Below are 16409 nucleotides of genomic sequence, written 5' to 3' on the forward strand. Positions count from 1 at the left end.
TCAGCGCATAGGATGACTACCTTAAGCTACTTGTGAGCAAGGACTCTGATACACGTTCCTGGAAGGCAAAGCCATGCAGTGATCTGGCTGGAGGATTTAGGCATGAAGCAGAGGTTGAAGTTCCTGGAGTGAAGGAGAAAGAAGATTAATTTAAACTGTAGAAGGAGCAGGTGCAGTGACTAGACAATCCCAGTCACATTGTTATATTTAGTTGCAGTGTAATTCCCAACACAGTTAAGGGAGGAATAGTGTATCTTTGCTATGAAGACTACCTGAGGAATTGATGCGTAAACTACGTGAACTCTTTTCATAGCACTGTCATTTAGTTATTGAGTAACAAACATTCAATTAAAATTAACTGAATAAGTAACTCGTAAGTTTACACTTTAATGCAGTTACACTAGTTATTAGTAAAGAGAGGGTGTGCTCTTTGCAGATGAAATAACATGTATGCTTAATGTGCTAATGCTCCAAGGGATGGAAGGAACCAGAAAAATTGTGTGATAAGTGTACCATTTAATTTTTTAAAAATCCCCAACTTTCCACAAAAAGAGAGAGAGAGAGAGAGAGAGAGAGAGAAATCAGCAATAATGAATCAGAGAAGTACATTAAAATTGTTTGGTGAGGATCTGGAAATAACCATTAAGAGCCATTATTCAAATACCTGGAGGGCAAACAGAAAGGCAGGAACACAGCTGGACAACTATTTCATAAGGCAACAGCATGACAGAATGATTTTTAATAGGATAATTGAATAGCCTTGAGATTAGGCAACAGTCAAGGTATTTTCCAGCATATCTTTTAAAAACATATTTCCATGTTTTCAGCCCACTCCTGCCCAGCCCCCTCAAGCCCCAGCCAACATCCCCTCCCTCCCTCATGCCACAACTCCACACCTCAAGCCCACTTACTGGCAGCGCCTCCCACACTGAACCACAAAACTACTAGCCCTAGCTCCCCTAGGCACTTGGGCTGGTGTGCAAGGAGAATTGGGAAGAGGGGTTACCTTTTTCAATTTTTCAGTTGGGGACCACACCAGTGAGGGGCGAGTTACCCCCAATCCAAGAAAGGTTCCCCACCCATGCTATAGAGCAAACATAACACAAAATCATTACCCATGAGTCAGTGTGTACAGGGTTTTTGTTTTAAATACTGTTTGTTAGAATTCACTCTAGCAAAATTCCTGTACTCTTTTTGTGCTTACATTCCAGGATTTTGTCTGGTACTTTATCAAAAGTCACCTGATGGTAGGATAAAAATGAACAGACATAGATGAAATTGTCTGATTTGGTGTACACAGGGCAACATCTGGTAGTCTCCTCTTCCTGAGTCTAGTACCTCCCTGGGGACACTTGGGAGACATTTTGGACCCATGTATCTTACTGTCTGCCTGTAAGATTGTGTTGCTACTCTGAAGTACCTCTGAACATTTCAGCACTACTGGATAATCATGTCTAAGAAGACTCCCCACTCCCACACTTCAAATGTCTTAATTATTGTGGTGACTTTGTTGCCGCTTCTGTTACCATAATCTAGGCCTATGACATCAAGTTTAAATTACTGCAAATGAATACATTTGGGACATTTCAAATAAACAAAGCATCTGAAGTTGGGGCAAAATATAGGCGGTCTTATGGCACCTGGCTTATCTTCTTACAGTTAAGGTTGGGGTGAAAGTAATTTAAAAATCTTCCTCTTATAGGAGCCTGGTTCCAGGCCCTGGAAATGCCGGGCAGGGGCCACCTTCCTCCAGCCAGCCCATGAATGCTGCACAGCAAGTGCCACCCCTGGCCCCAATGTCAATTTAAAGAGCCCCAGGACAGCTCTCCCTTTTGCTTCACCTGTTGGCAATAGTGTCCCCTGTAAGTTAAGTACTTGGGCTCCTGCCCAGGCAAGATTCAGGTGCTGCTCAACTGATTAGCAGAGCACCCACAGCGGGCAGCATGCTTTTGTTGGTGGTGCACAACTGCACATGCCTTGGCACACATAACATTTACACCGCCTATAGATGGAAAAATTAGAGGGAACACAAGTTGTTAGCTCTGCTGGAAGAGTCTAGCAGCACTCGCATGGTAATTTTTTAACAGTAGCTGTGTACAGGCTGGTTATCATCAGCCACTTCTTACCACTATACTGTACCAGCATATACCAGCCCACTTTACTTCTGGTTGTGGAAAACAGAGTCACTCCAACGGGAGTCCGCTTAGTATGAAAGGAAAAGCTACTGCAAGTGATCATTCTATGAAAAACCCAATTTTAAGACTTGCTATCCACATTGGCCCAAAATTACCTAAAGGCATTGACTTTCATGGAGCAGTACAAAGATAATCTTTTCGCCACGGGAGAGATGTGGTGAGGACTGGCATTTGTGACTGAGGTATGGTGTTGTTAGTGTTTGGTTTCATGAGAGGAAACAGATTATTTTATCTATTTGCATTGCTCAAAATATAATGTTAGTGATGACTAAAGCTCAGGATGACCACTTTTCTTTTTTTAGAAAGATTCTAAACGTAGCAGACAGATAGCCTGAGATCTCGCAATAGTATAGCATGAGAAGGTCATACACGCTCAGATCTGAGATACTTGATTTATTAATTCAAACCTTTATTTTAACCAAAAGCATTCCTTGCTACAGCGATTCCTGTCAAAGAAATGACAGAAGTACAGAATAAAAGCAGTGGTCCATTATCTTCTCCTGGTACAAGGTTGGGTCATGATAAATTTCAACTATGTTGTTCCAACTGCCTCATAAAATCTCCTATATTACACACATCCAAATTAGATATTCATTAGCGCTCTTCCAATCACCATTATGTAACTCATACATGACATATGTTGAACATTAAATAACAATTTTTGCTTTTTGCTATACTCATATTATTATTTCTGTTTCATTGGTTTAATCACACATTTTGACAAGGTCCCTTTGACCTATTTCTTTGCATTGGAACTTTTTTATCTAGCACCCCACCCCCCGCCCCAACTGCCTCTTACTATCACATTTTATGTTTCTGGTGTCTGCCGCTAACTCTGTTCTAAGTAATACTGTACTAGTCAGGTACATCCTGTGGCTATACACAGCTATAAACAAGTTTATTTAACAACAGAGTCATCAAGACATCATTTCATTTGAGCCAGACCAAAGCCAGCTTTAGTGTCCAAATTTATTCATTAAGAATGATACTTTAAAAATTTTTCACTACAAGGCAATAGATCAACCTGAGCAAAAATAAAAGGGGCCACAGTGGATGCGGCTATCCTTAGACAGAAAACCCATTATTGTATCCATCAGCTGGGGACATCAACAGCCACACCCCTCCTCGAGATCAGAAGCCTCTCCTATCCCATATCCATATCAGCTCCTGAACCCTGCACCAAAATCCTCTGCCCCAGGTCACAACTCCCTCCTTTACCCAAACTCTCTCTCAGATCTCACACCCACTTCTGCACCCCAATCTGCTACCCAAGTTCCCATGAGTACCCAACCACCACTCCATATCCCGTGCCTCCTCCATTAATATCATGAAAGAATGTGGCCCTTTACAACTTACTGAACTCTTGGACTGACCCCACATCAAAAATTTTGACCCTCCCTTGTACTAGAGAAATCCTTTGGTGTAACATCAATGAACAAGAAATGCCTTAGAGGTTCATTAAAAGCAGCGGCCTTGCAACATTCCCTCTAATCTTTCAAATCCAGGTGCAAATTTTTTTTATGTGCACCACCAACAGAAACACAAAACCTACTTGTGGGTGCTCTGCTAACTAGCTGGCTGGTACTGGATTTCTCTTGAGCAGCTGCAGAAGCATTCAGCTTACAGGGAACACTGGTGTCTTGTGCCAGGTCTATTGCGAGAATAAGGCAGTCCAAATGTGCTGCGACAGAAAATAATACAGAACTTATTCCTGCACAGGGCAGGGCACTCCCAGTGTAAACTATCAGCTCCACTTGAATGGAAGATAAGGAACCTTGCAGGATCAAGCCTATAATCTGGAGTGGGTAGATGAATTGGAAAACTATGAGCGCCTATGAACATAAGAACAGTCACACTGGTTCAGATAAAAGGTCTATCTAGCCCAGAATCCTGTCTTTGGACAGGGGTCAACATCACGTGCTCCACTGGCAATGAGCACAACAAATATGCTTATATTACAGCACTCTGTCAACAGAAGTCACTGTTGGAAGAGATTTCCGGACAAAACTTCTGTTGACAGAGCATGGCCAAACACAAAAGCAAACTGGGAGAGCACTCCACCCTGTCGACAAAGCAGCCGGGCTGCCTGGCTGCTCTCTCAACAGAAAAGGAAGCACAGCAGACAGGGTTGCCCATTGTTGTGGATGCCCTGTCTGTTGAGAGAGGCCCCCAGGGTCGTTTACACAGCTTTTTTATTGACAGAATCTGTCAACAGCCGGTTATGCCTCAAAGCTTTGAGGTAGAATGCTGATAGCAAAAGTGCTGTGTTTTGTTGAGACACTGTTGACAAAATGCATGTTGTGTGCGCATGCTCCATGAGTTCTGTAGACTAAACTGGGGTTTTGCCAGCAAAAATTGCTAGTGTAACCGTAGCCAACAAGTAGTCATCCCATTGCTCATTCCTAGCTTCTGGCATACAGAAGCTATGGATGACACCCCTGCCCATTCTGGCTAATAGCCATTGAGGGACCTACCCTCCATTAATTTATCTAGCTGTTTTTTGAAACCTGTTGCAGTCTTGGCCTTCGTAACATCCCCTGGCAATGAGTTCCACAGGTTAACTGTGTTATGTGGAGAAAAAATACTGCCTACTAATTTCAATTGCTTACTACTAGTTTTTGTGTTAGGTAAATACCACTTCCTTATTTACTTTCTCCACATGGGTCATGATTTTATAGACCTCTAGCATACCCTCCCCCCAATTTTCTTTTTTCCAAGCTGACTAGTCTCAGTCTTATCACTCTCACCTCATATGGATGGTTCCATAAACCTATTGATTTTTGTTCTTTTATGAACCTTTTCCGATTCTAATATCTTTTGAGGTATGACCGCATATGCACACAGCACTAAAGATGTGGGCACACAATCAATTTACATATAGAAGAATTCAGAAAGTAAAGGGGACACCACAGTTAAATTACATATTACCTCTTTCTTTAATGTATGAATGTATTTTTCTTAAACATTTGCACACACCCTACCTCACACTTCAAAATCAATGGAGCATTCTTTACACATCTATTCTGATGATGTCCCTATGTGATTATCATGGATGTGTTTTAAAAGGGATAGTATAGAGCAGTCTTCATTTGAAAGGTGATTTTGATAAAATGTTAATCTATTGTGATGAGTGCATTAAAAAGTTCAGACTACAAAGTAAGGTCTATGAAAAAAATTAAGAGCTGTCATATGAAAAAAGATTAAAATTTGGGGTTTATAAAAAGGACATAGCTTAAACATTTTCACTTGCTAATGGTGAAAGAATAAGAAGTGATGAATTTTAAGCTACTGCGAGGAAAACTTATGGTATTAGGGAAAAAGATAATAGTATGGCAAAGTTCCAGTTCAAGGAAAGTTGTGAAATTATCATATCTGGTGATGGTCAGAGATAAATTAGACATGGCTTTTCTGCATGCTTTAGAAACAATAAAATCAATATCAGCATGGTAAAGGTAATAACATTTTATGGCTAACAGCAATAATGTAGTAACACCAAATGCTTCAATCAGCATTGTTCTTCATCTGGGTATTAAACCCATATCCCAACCTAGCCTACCTGATGTATTTGTGGCCATGTGACACAAACAGATTGTATAGAATCTAAATTAATTTTATAGTGGCTCTCATATTTGTGAAGAAAACACATGAACAAAGCATAACCAAATGCAATCTTCCTTCTGGTTTTACAGCCTGAAACAATGAATTAGAGGTGTGAACTCAAAAGGAAATATTAAGCACAACCAATAAAATAGATACTACGTAAGACAATGAGGAGACTGTCCCTCCCAGAATTACAAAACATATTTCTTTGTGAAACCAACTATTATGGAGTCAGTAATCATTTGTTTCCCCCTTTGGCCTAGAATTCAACTGTTTGAGTGCCAAATGGCTGTGCCCATCCTTTCTTCTAAGAAAGCAGAATGTCTGTCAGCTAGGTACATGTAAACATTTTTATAGTGTCAGACAGACACTTAAGGAAAAAAAATCTAAACCATGTGCAGGACAGAAACAATCTGTGTTAAACTGAACCACAGTTGAGAGGAATTTAGAAACATCATTATGACTAACATGGTTTGGGATTTTTTTTAGTGGCCTAAAAGAGACAGGAAAGTAGCAACATGATTTCTGTATTAATTCTTCCTTTGCTCACATTTAGCAGAAGAGTCTGTGAAAAGAATTCCTCTCTTTATTTCTTTTGTTTACTTCACAGACTCTTGAAGTAATTGTTGACTATCTGAAGTCTTCTTTAAGGCTGACACATGGACTGCACTTCAGGTCCATCTACATTACCAAGTTATGTTGTCAAGAACTGCCTTTTCATGACCATACAGCAGGGATTCACAACTTATGGGTCAGGACCCAAATATGGGTCGCCATTAGATTTTCTAAGGGTCGCTGGCTGGGTGGCTTTGAGCCACATTAACTCTTTAAGGAGCCATTTGCGGCTTCTGCTGCTACCATCGCTCACTCCTCTGGCTCTGAGTCCCCACCCTGCCATGCTGAAATGCAACTCAATTTAACTGATTTAACAGGCTGGCAGGATGGAATCTGGATGTTAAAGCAATTAAATTGAAGCCAATTTCAGTGTGGCAAGGAAGAGATCTGTCTCTGGTGCAGGTGGGGGAAGGGAATAAGAGGGCTGTAGGGAGCCGTGCACAGCAGGCAGGGGTGGCCCGGTAAAGGAGCAGCTGGGGGCAGCAGTAGCTCTCATGTTAGGTAGGTGGGGGGCGTTTTGGGGCTCTGAGGGATTTAAGCCTATGTGTGAGGTTTTGGGTGCAGTTTGGGGCTGCAAGGGTTTTAAGCCTGGGGACAAGAGGTGTGTTTTGGGGCTGTGAGAGGTTTAAGTCTGGGGATGGGGGTCAAATCAAGATTTACAAAAACTTTTTCCTGAGGGAGATCCTTCCCCCCACCCTGCTTTTGAATTGTCTTGGGTCACAAAGTCTTACCGAATTGTCAGAATGGGTCACCATCTTAAAAAGGCCGGGAACCGCTTCCATACAGTGAGACTACACACTGCAGTGCGATTTTTTTTTTAAAGGGAAAAACACCCATTTCAGGGACAAAGGTCCAACCCCATGAGAGACTGTTCTCTTATCCCCTTTATTTATTGTCAACAAAATGTCAGTGCACGTACTGCTGTTTGTTTTGTCAACAGAAATGGCTTCCACTAGTATCTCACACTGCCCATACAGATACCTCTGTTCAGTGTTTTGAACTCTGCGGTCCTTCTGGCATGCACCCCTCTTCTTACGAAAGTCTGGGAAGTAGCTGACAGCTGAGTGTGATGCCCTATTTGAGGAACAAACAAAGAGCAAATCATTGGAATGCTCCTGTTCTGACCTGCAATAGGAACACAGCAGCACAGAGGCTGCTATGCTGCTTTGACATTCCACAGCATGGCGCACTCAGAGCTACTCATGATGCCACAGAGCTACACATGATGTAGCTTACCAGGCTGTTTTAGAACTTTGAATGTATCCTATCATGCAGTCTGCTCTGTGTTCCCACAACACTGCACTGTGGGACATACATTCACAGTGCATAGCTCACACTGCCACTAATGGTTGTCTCTGCAGTGTGGACAGGATCCATGGACAGAAGGTGCAAGCATGAGGGCACGCTGGTGATTTTTTTGTTTTGTCCATTTTTGCAGGTCGCTGTTTGATTCATCAATGCAACTTTGTAGTACAGCCATAACCTAAATGAGAAAGTCTTTCAGAAATTCTAATACCTGTGTTACGATGTCTTTAAACCTAGAAGGCTTATACATTCTACTTTCTTTAGGTCTGTTTTTTCAGTGTTTCATTCAAGACCCAATATTGAGAATCAGAATCAAAACATGCAATGTAATGGTGCATCTCCAGCGTTGCTTGAAAGATCCTCTAGGTACATAAATGTTTATTTTTGAAGATACAGTTTATAGTTGCCAGTGTCCATGTACTGTTTCGTGTAGATTTAATTAATGGGTGATAGGCACATTGTAAAGGAAATAATAGCAGAATATTTTAGGCACTATCCCTTTAGCAAGGGAAGGGAGGGAACGTTTTGGAATTAGACTGTTCAGCAGCAACTGAAGGCCTGTCCTCACAGAGATGGAAGAGTGAAATCTGAATGTTCTGTAGTAGATGTGAATGATGGTGGGGATCCTCATTCTGATGTTCTGCAAACTGCAGGGATGGGGTTTTTCCTTCCTTTGAGAAAGAGGAAAGTTGTAAAAAGCACACACAAAAACAAAAACAAAAAAACAGAGAATGTCACACAAGGCAGGAGGTAAGCACATAGCCTACCTAGTGTCAATGAAGAATTTCGGTTAAGGGCAGCTGGAGCACTTCAGAGGATGTGGGTGGAGACTAGCTAGACTAGAAATTTAAGACTTTTTGTGATCTTTTCCTTTTTTTATACAAGATATACAGATATTGTCTAAATAGATCTGTTCCGGGGGCGGGGGAGAGAAAAATAAGCTAGTTGTATTGGCTTCAACTTTCTCTTGGTAGAATTCTACATGTAATAAGTAATCTCTGAGTAGGACAGCAAGTATATACATAATGATGGATTCACAGCACTTCATGTGCAAATAAACTCATTCACACAAATTCAATGTTTGCACATGTTCATTCATGGATACCAATTTTCACAGATTCCTCCCCTGCCACCTGAATGAAAGTCACACATTTTGGTGGAAAAGCAAATAAGAGAATACGTAGTCAGATTAAATCACATGTCAAATGCAGAAAGCATCCCCCCACAATAATTTATTCCAATTTAAGTAGAGGTTAGTAATACAACTGTAAGTACATACAAGCTTCTCATTCTTAACTTTATAGCCTCACCTTTTCCCTATGAAACTGATAGTTAGCTGAAAGCAAAAGTTCGGACACTCAATTAAACTATTCCCAACCACTGATGCTTTATTTCCGCCAATCTTTTGTGAACAGACTGGTAGCATTAAAAACAGCAACAAAAAGAATATTACGGCTGTTTAGCTACCTATTTACTACAGCTTTATACTACATGTGTTAGGAATAACTTATCTGAGATAATATACACCATAAGAACAGTTATTTTGAACTTGAATGTCAAGGAGTTCCAATGTGATGGCCTTCCCATAGAATCCTGATGTTCAGAAAGCACAAAGTGAATACATATAGTATTTGCTGTAAGCCTCCCTGAAAAAGAACCTTTATTTTAGAATGTCTCTATAAACATCCAATTGCTTTTTATACGGTTCGGCTATGTCTACACTAGAGAGTTTTGCAGACAAAACTGGGGTTTTGTCGACAACATTTGTGAAGTATCTGCACACAAAATGAGTTTTGTCGGCAGAAACTGTTGACAAAAAAAGCTATGTAGATGTTCTGGGGGGGCCTTTTGTCGATAGAGCAGGTCAAAAGATCGATCCGCTTTTATGTGCGGACATAATCTGTTGACAGAAGTTTTGTCAGAAGATATCTTCCGACAGTAACTTCTGTAAACAGATGCTTTAGTGTAGACGTACCCTATCAGTGTAAGAATTACAGCAAAGGTCAATTATTTGTCTCATTGGAAACAGAGAGGGAGGCGTGCTAGTCTATACACTATCAAAACAAAAAGCAGTCAAGTAGCACTTTAAAGACTAGCAAAATAATTTATTAGGTGAGCTTTCATGGGACAGACCCACTTCTTCAGACCATAGCCATACCAGAAGAGAGGTCTGAAGAAGTGGGTCTGTCCCACGAAAGCTCACCTAATAAATTATTTTGCTAGTCTTTAAAGTGCTACTTAAGTGCTTTTTGTTTTGATATTTGTCTCATTGTCTCTCATTTATCTGGCCACAAAGTTAGCCTTAATGACAGAGGCTGATTGTCAAATATACAGGAGAGAAAATCCTTGTGTCATGGGCTGCATGACTAGTTGCTCTTCTGATCTCTCTAATCTTAGTGCACATGCTTAAGTGCTAAACTGTGTAGTTTTACCTTTTAAGGGGTAGAATCACACGATTCTCTGTCCAGGTCCTTGGCTCCAATACATTGCATATCCAGTGTTTACTCAAGCAGGTCCAAATGGAGTCAAAAACCTGCAGTTCTTCCTTTCAAGAGCCTATAATAGGGATGTAGTGACCCAAAACAGCCTTCTTAACACAGAAGTCTTGTTAATTAAAAATTAGCAACAGGCACAGCATTACTGATATTGCTATGTCCCTTAAGTATTGGCTGAAATGGGTACACCACCATTTAATCTCTCTTAATGGGTACCTTCCCACAGAAACTTGCTAATGAGGCCCGGTCTACACTAAGGCAAAAAAAGATTTAAGATATACAATTACAGCCCAATGAATTTCATATCTTCAGTGGACGTACTGGAAACTGATTTGTCCTGTCATCCCCAACCCGGGAGGTCGACAGGAGAAATTCTCCTGTTGACTTCCTTTATTATTTGCTGCCAAGGAGTACCAGGGTCAAAGGTGGAGCTCTGATAGTTCAATTTAGTATAGCCTCAGTAGTTGCACTAAAGTGAACCCTTGAAGATCGACCACTGCATCAATCTTCCAGTAAGTGTAGATGTACCCTGAAATAACGTGAGTTCAATCCTTGAGGTGGCCATTTAGGGATCTGTGGCAAATAGATTTAAAAAAAAAAAAAATGGTGCTGGGTCATGCCAAGAGGGCAGGGGACTGGACTCAATAACCTCCTGAGGTCCCTTCCAGCTCGATGAGATATGTAGCTCCATAACATCAAGCACAGCAGCATAAGGTGGGTGAGATGTCTTTTATTGTACAAACTTCTGTCAGTAAGAAAGATAAGCTTACCACAGAGTTCTTTTCAAGTCCTCCTTCAATGTTGGCACACAGTAAACCTTACAGCAGGGGTCAGCAAGCCCCTCAATGGGTGCTAAGAGTGGCAACTGAGCAGATTTTCCAACAACACATGAGGCAGGAGCTCAGCCCCGCCCTGCCTCTCCCATGCAGCCAGGAGCTTGCTCAAAGCCATGCCACCTGTGAATTAACAAAAGAACAGCTAATGCTACCAACCACCATCTAAATGGCAAAGTTCTGCATCTTTATTAATGAAGCTGTGGAAGTAGGACTATTAGTGACTTTAAAAAGTATCACCAGCACTCTGACCATACATAGCAGTCAAAGGTCAAGTTTCAGCATGCCAGCTCAGAAAGTTTGTTGCCCCTGCTTTACAGTAACCGGGTCACAACATAAATCACAAATTACAGACAATTACAAATCCACAGTTTGACAAAACAAATTAGTTTAAAAGGAAAAGTCCAAGTAAATACTATATTTTCGTGAGATGCACACAATTTGTTACCTGATTTTTAATATTTAAATTTTACTACCAGCAGACACTCACTGCCTGCATACCATACTGTGTACATACAAAGAGATTTGTAAAAACTCATGGAAATGCTGTATTCGAGAACAGACTGATTAACTTAACTGAAACCATGTGAAAGCCTGGACTTACTTGTCAACAATTTTATCACTTATTTCAAAGGGTGCCAAGATTTCAAAGCATGACTTTTGTACAAAAATGTATGAGTCATAAATTTTGTCACAGAATTCATGACCATGACACACATATTATTATAATCTTTTGAAAAAAGAATTTACCAAAGCAGTTGTATTTTCCTTCCCCTTTCCTTGTCTTTTAATTAGCATACAAATATGCCCCAAACAGTATTCAATTATATAGTAAGACAAAATCATAATACTTGTATACATGTAATCTTACCTCTTGCATTTCCCAACTTTTGAGGGCTTTGCCTTGCAATCTGATTGTACTTTTAATGTAGTTTTATGTATTTATAGTCACATATCACAATGGTACCTTGAGGTAAACATTAACTGCTCTGATTTAGTACTTCTTAACGGCCTATTTTTAAAATAGTAGATCCTTGTTATTGTTATATCCAAATTGCAAGCAGATGTTTTGCTCCAAAACTAAGCTCACAAACTGTGAATCGCTTAAAAAAATTATTCCATCTCTGGCTGTCGGTTTTCCCTTCTGTCCTGATTATCTATACACAAACTGTCATTTAATATTTATAAATCAGATTTCAGTTGTTATTGTGCAGGTCATTATTGTGGAGGTCATTCTTAACTATGAGCAAAATATGAGCTCGTTCTTTAAAAGCTTACAACTGAACACTGATTTAATAAAGCTTTAACATTTTACAGAAGAAAAATGCTTTTAATCATAATTTAAATGAAACAAGCACACAATCACTTTTCTTACCTTATCAGTTTTTGACCTTTCCTTTTTTAGTAGCTTACATATAACATAGTACTGTACTGTACTTTCTTTTGGGGGTTGGTGTCTCTACTGCTGCCTGATTGCCTGCTTCCAGTTTCACATTAGATGTGCAGTTGACTGATCAGTATGTAGATCTGGTCTTCATAACTCTAATCCTCTGTTGTAATTAATGTATTTGAACAGCACACCCTGCAAATTATTAAATAAATCCCACAACTTGTATGGGGTGAAAATCAGATACTGTGCTAAGAAAGACAGAGGGACAGTATTTTTGTAACCTTCAAAGAAGCCACTGAACCAAAAGGAATGTTTGCAAATGAGATTTCTGACTTCTCAAGGATCATTGTCTTGTGAGATTACTGAATAGCAACAACACTGTATCACAGAAGACTTCTCCAGACCGTGTACAGCCTAGCTCTACAGAAACAGCAGCTATTACAGATTGAACCTTTCTTGTCTGGCAACCTCGGGACCTCGTCCAATAAGCAAATTTGTCCAACTATGGGAGGTCAACATTGTCTAGCACACTACAAACACTTCCACTGCTTACTGGACTCTTAGAAGACATTTAGGGGTAAATTATAGCTAAATAATAGCACAGAAAACTGAGAGCCAGAACTAGTGGCTGTAACACTTAATGGGACCATGGGGAAACTTGGCCACACCCATGAGAAGTGGATGTATGGCTAACTAAAATCATGCCAGATTACAAATGTTGCTGGACGAGAGCATTTCGAATTAAACTGGTTTAACTGTACTTCACTTGAACTACATGTACACATTTGACTTGCTATGTCAGGATACAGTTTGTATTACACGTATCTAGGTGGTGTGCTTTCAACAGATACCCAAGCAAAGACAGTGGAAATTGCTGAATACCTCTGGCCCACCCCAGCCCCACGTGTGGATGTAACAAAGGCTCCTGAGCCATCCGGCAGATTTGACCCGCGGATCGTTTGCAGTACTGCAGGTGGAGAAGCAGCTCATGCGGAAGGGCAGAGCCCAGACTCTACTGCCTCCTGCATGCACCCTCAGTACGAGGAGCGGAGCTGGGGTTAGATCCCCCCTGAGACACACGGGCCGTCTTTCCAGCACCTGCGAGGTTTTAATTCAAGCCAAACAGTATGTGCACCATCCGGGACAGGGCCTGGCCCATATTATTCCCGGGCGGCGCAGGGCCTCCAAACCGAGCCCCAGCTCCACCAGACGCGCGGCTCCAAGACTGCCCGCCACTCCCCGCAACCTCCATGCGCTCCTTCCCACCGTTATTTCCCTCCCGCTGCCGTTCCCCGCTATCACCACCTCACCCTTCTAGCTAAGGCCTCTCCAGGGCCGCTCAGCAGTACCCTTTGAAAACCATGGTAACCCGCGCCTTGCCCGGTCACAGGACCTCCTCCACGGGCTCTCCCATTGGCCTCCGCGCATGGCGATGGCGCGCCGCCATTGGGTGGCGCCACAGTCGCTCAGAGCGCGGGCGCAGAGGGTGGGACGCTGGAGCGCCGTGAGGTTAGGTTGCGTGCCGCCGCTGGGTGAGAGTGTATGTGAGGGAGGGGCGCGCCCGTCTGGCCGTTAGGTGCGCCGCGAGCGGGGTGTGCCCGCGCCAGTTAATCCCCGGCCCCGCCACTCATCCGGGGCCTGTCACGTGATGCGGGTTTAATGTTTACATTCGAAGCGGGCGCCCCCCCCCCCACCTGCACCCCCCTCGCAGCGCCGGGTTGTGACCGTTTCGCTTTCATTTCCGGGCAGCCGCGGGCGAGGAACGGAGCCGACGAGCCCCCGCCCCTATTCCTTCGACTACGGAGCGAACCGAGGCTCTTCTTCACCCTCCCTAGTTGAGAGAGAGGCGGAGCCGGGCCTGGGCATCCCCCACCGAGCCGCCGCGGCACAACATGGAGGACCTGGTGGTGGAGGTGCGGGGCTCCAATGGGGCCTTCTACAAGGTACTGTGCGCCGGGGCTGGGCCTGGGCCTCAGGGGAGGGACCGGGCCCTAGGACAGGAGGCGGCGGCTCCTCCCGCCTATGAGGAAAGGAGAGAGGCCTGGGCTAGACAGGGGCCTGGGAGAGGCCTCCCCATGCCTGAGGGGGGGAGGGAGCGGAGCGGAAGACGGAGGAGGGTGGCGGTCGAGGACAGAGGGAGCTTGGGGGCCTGGAGGCCGCTATGATTCCCGGTGGCTGAGGGCGGGTTTGGGGCCTGGGAGACTTTCGCCCTGTGGGGGCCGGGAGGATGGGGCTCGCCGCTCCTCGTGTGCGAGGGAGGAGGAAGGAGGCAGGGCTGAGCCTCTCTTCTCCCGACGCAAGGGAATCGGGCGGACAGGAGCCTCAGCATGAACGGCCCTGCATTGCATCTCGGGGAGCAGCAGCCGGGCGCGGCGGAAGCTCGCTAAACGGGCCTTGGGGACGCGGTGCCGTCCTCCGGGCTGCTGTGAATGCTGCGGTCAGGGAGAACTGCGCTGAAGTGGGTTGGATCATCGCTTGGCCTTCAGGGCCCGCTTCGGGTTCCTGCAAGTGGTACTGAGCGATTGACAATGGAATTTCTCTTTTATGTAGAGGAGGCGGGGGGTGTGTGTGTGTATGGGGTGAAGCGTCCCCGCCCCTCTGTGTGGACTTGTTATTCACGTTTATTGTTACAGCAGTTGTTATGATCATTGTTACATGAAATGGAGACCATCAGTTAACTCTATCAATATATGGCAGAGTCTCATTTGGGTTGCAATGGTCTGTGGTCCAGAAGATTTAAAAAAAAAAATTAGTAAAACGTTGGATTAGGGCTTACTTTCCTGGAGTCAGCTGGAGCTGATTCAGGCCCTTTGTCAAAAAATGCTTAACCATAAAGGGTCTTTTCCTGCAAGGTGCGGAGCTCTTGGGTGTGCAAAGTTCTTAGTGCCTTTAGACATTGGGATTACTATTCAACTGTCTTGTGTTTATATTAGAACTGAGTGTTCATCACAGCATGAGAGAGGTAGGAAGGAGAGTCAGGTACCAGGATAATATTGAGTTCTCGTGGTCTAAGATGACATCAGTATACACACATTTTAAAGAGTTCATTCTTTTAAAAAAATTGAAAGTGTTTTAATATATAGTAACACCAGTGTGGTTTTTTTATAGAAAGAAGGTAATATATGAACACTGAATAAAGTGGCTGTTGGATCTGCAGAGTTCCAGTTGAAATCTCAGATCTGTAAAAAGCTACTAGGAAACAAAATACTGAGCACACAGAAAAATCCTATTTCCTTTATCTTTTCTGGGTTGATAATTGTTTAAAGAGTAACAGAAAATATAAAGTATGAATTTTAGAAATTAAAGATGTGATATTTTTAAATTACTTTAAATTTTTAATCAAATTGTGCACCACTAGGCAGGCTTTATAGGAAGAGGGCGTTTAAAATGTATTTTCTCAGGTTCATGTGACCAGGTTGAGATGACACAAAATGAATTTCATGTACTTCCTTTGAATGACATGAGTATTGAAAATTCTCGGCTTGAGAGATACCGTAAATTTCATAACCCACTCAGTTGTGGTTTTTGTTTTATTGTTTTTAACCACTAAACAAATAAAATAAAATGTGCTGGATTACTTGATCCCCTGATTTTTTTTTTTTTTAATTATTGTTACCACCAGCATTTCTGGTTAATCTTTGTCCCAGAACAATTAAGATGTATGATGAATGGACAGTTTTGTTGGGTCATGAGTCACTTTGTTCATTAATATGAGAGACATACATATCTTATAGAACTGGAAAGGACCTCGAGGTCATTGAGTACCATCCCTTGCCCTCTTAGCAGGACCAAGCAAAATCCCTAACAGATTTTTTTTTTTTTTTTTAATCTGTTTGCCCCAGACCGTTAAATGGCTTCCTCAAGGATTGAACTCAGAACCCTGGGTTTACAAGGCCAGTGTTCAAACCGCAAATGCAAACATAGTTTAGTACATCCAACCTGTTTTACAAGCATTTCTCTGAACAGAAAATTATAT

General features: G+C 42.6%; 1 protein-coding gene and 1 long non-coding RNA gene across 6 annotated transcripts in view; one reads left to right on the plus strand and one right to left on the minus strand.

The window, feature by feature from the left end:
• Window positions 1-1572: 1572 nt before the first annotated feature.
• LOC142020251 (uncharacterized) lies at window positions 1573-13815 on the minus strand. 4 transcript variants are annotated; one of them, XR_012647329.1, is made up of 4 exons: window positions 12419-13702; window positions 10981-11166; window positions 10148-10271; window positions 1573-8386 (listed from the first exon to the last, which is right to left on the minus strand). It is a non-coding gene; the product is annotated as an uncharacterized LOC142020251 (long non-coding RNA). The 4 variants fall into 4 exon arrangements; XR_012647327.1 differs by lacking the exon at window positions 10148-10271 and adding an exon at window positions 13744-13815 and having other exon boundaries at window positions 1574-8386; window positions 12419-12625; XR_012647328.1 differs by lacking the exons at window positions 10148-10271; window positions 12419-13702 and adding an exon at window positions 13744-13813 and having other exon boundaries at window positions 1574-8386.
• A 169-nt stretch (window positions 13816-13984) lies between these two features.
• Window positions 13985-16409, plus strand: part of FMR1 (fragile X messenger ribonucleoprotein 1) — a 49562-nt gene continuing 47137 nt past the window's right edge. The window contains exons 1-2 of one of the 2 annotated variants that reach the window (XM_075007564.1): window positions 13985-14009; window positions 14183-14376. In XM_075007564.1, coding sequence (XP_074863665.1) covers window positions 14326-14376 — 51 coding nt within the window. In that variant the 5' untranslated portion in view covers window positions 13985-14009; window positions 14183-14325. Of the gene's footprint in view, window positions 14010-14112; window positions 14377-16409 lie in introns of those variants that run through there. The other variant, XM_075007565.1, reaches the window with a different exon arrangement.

Source organism: Carettochelys insculpta, chromosome 13 (assembly GCF_033958435.1).
Source record: "Carettochelys insculpta isolate YL-2023 chromosome 13, ASM3395843v1, whole genome shotgun sequence".
Lineage (NCBI taxonomy): Eukaryota > Metazoa > Chordata > Testudines > Carettochelyidae > Carettochelys > Carettochelys insculpta.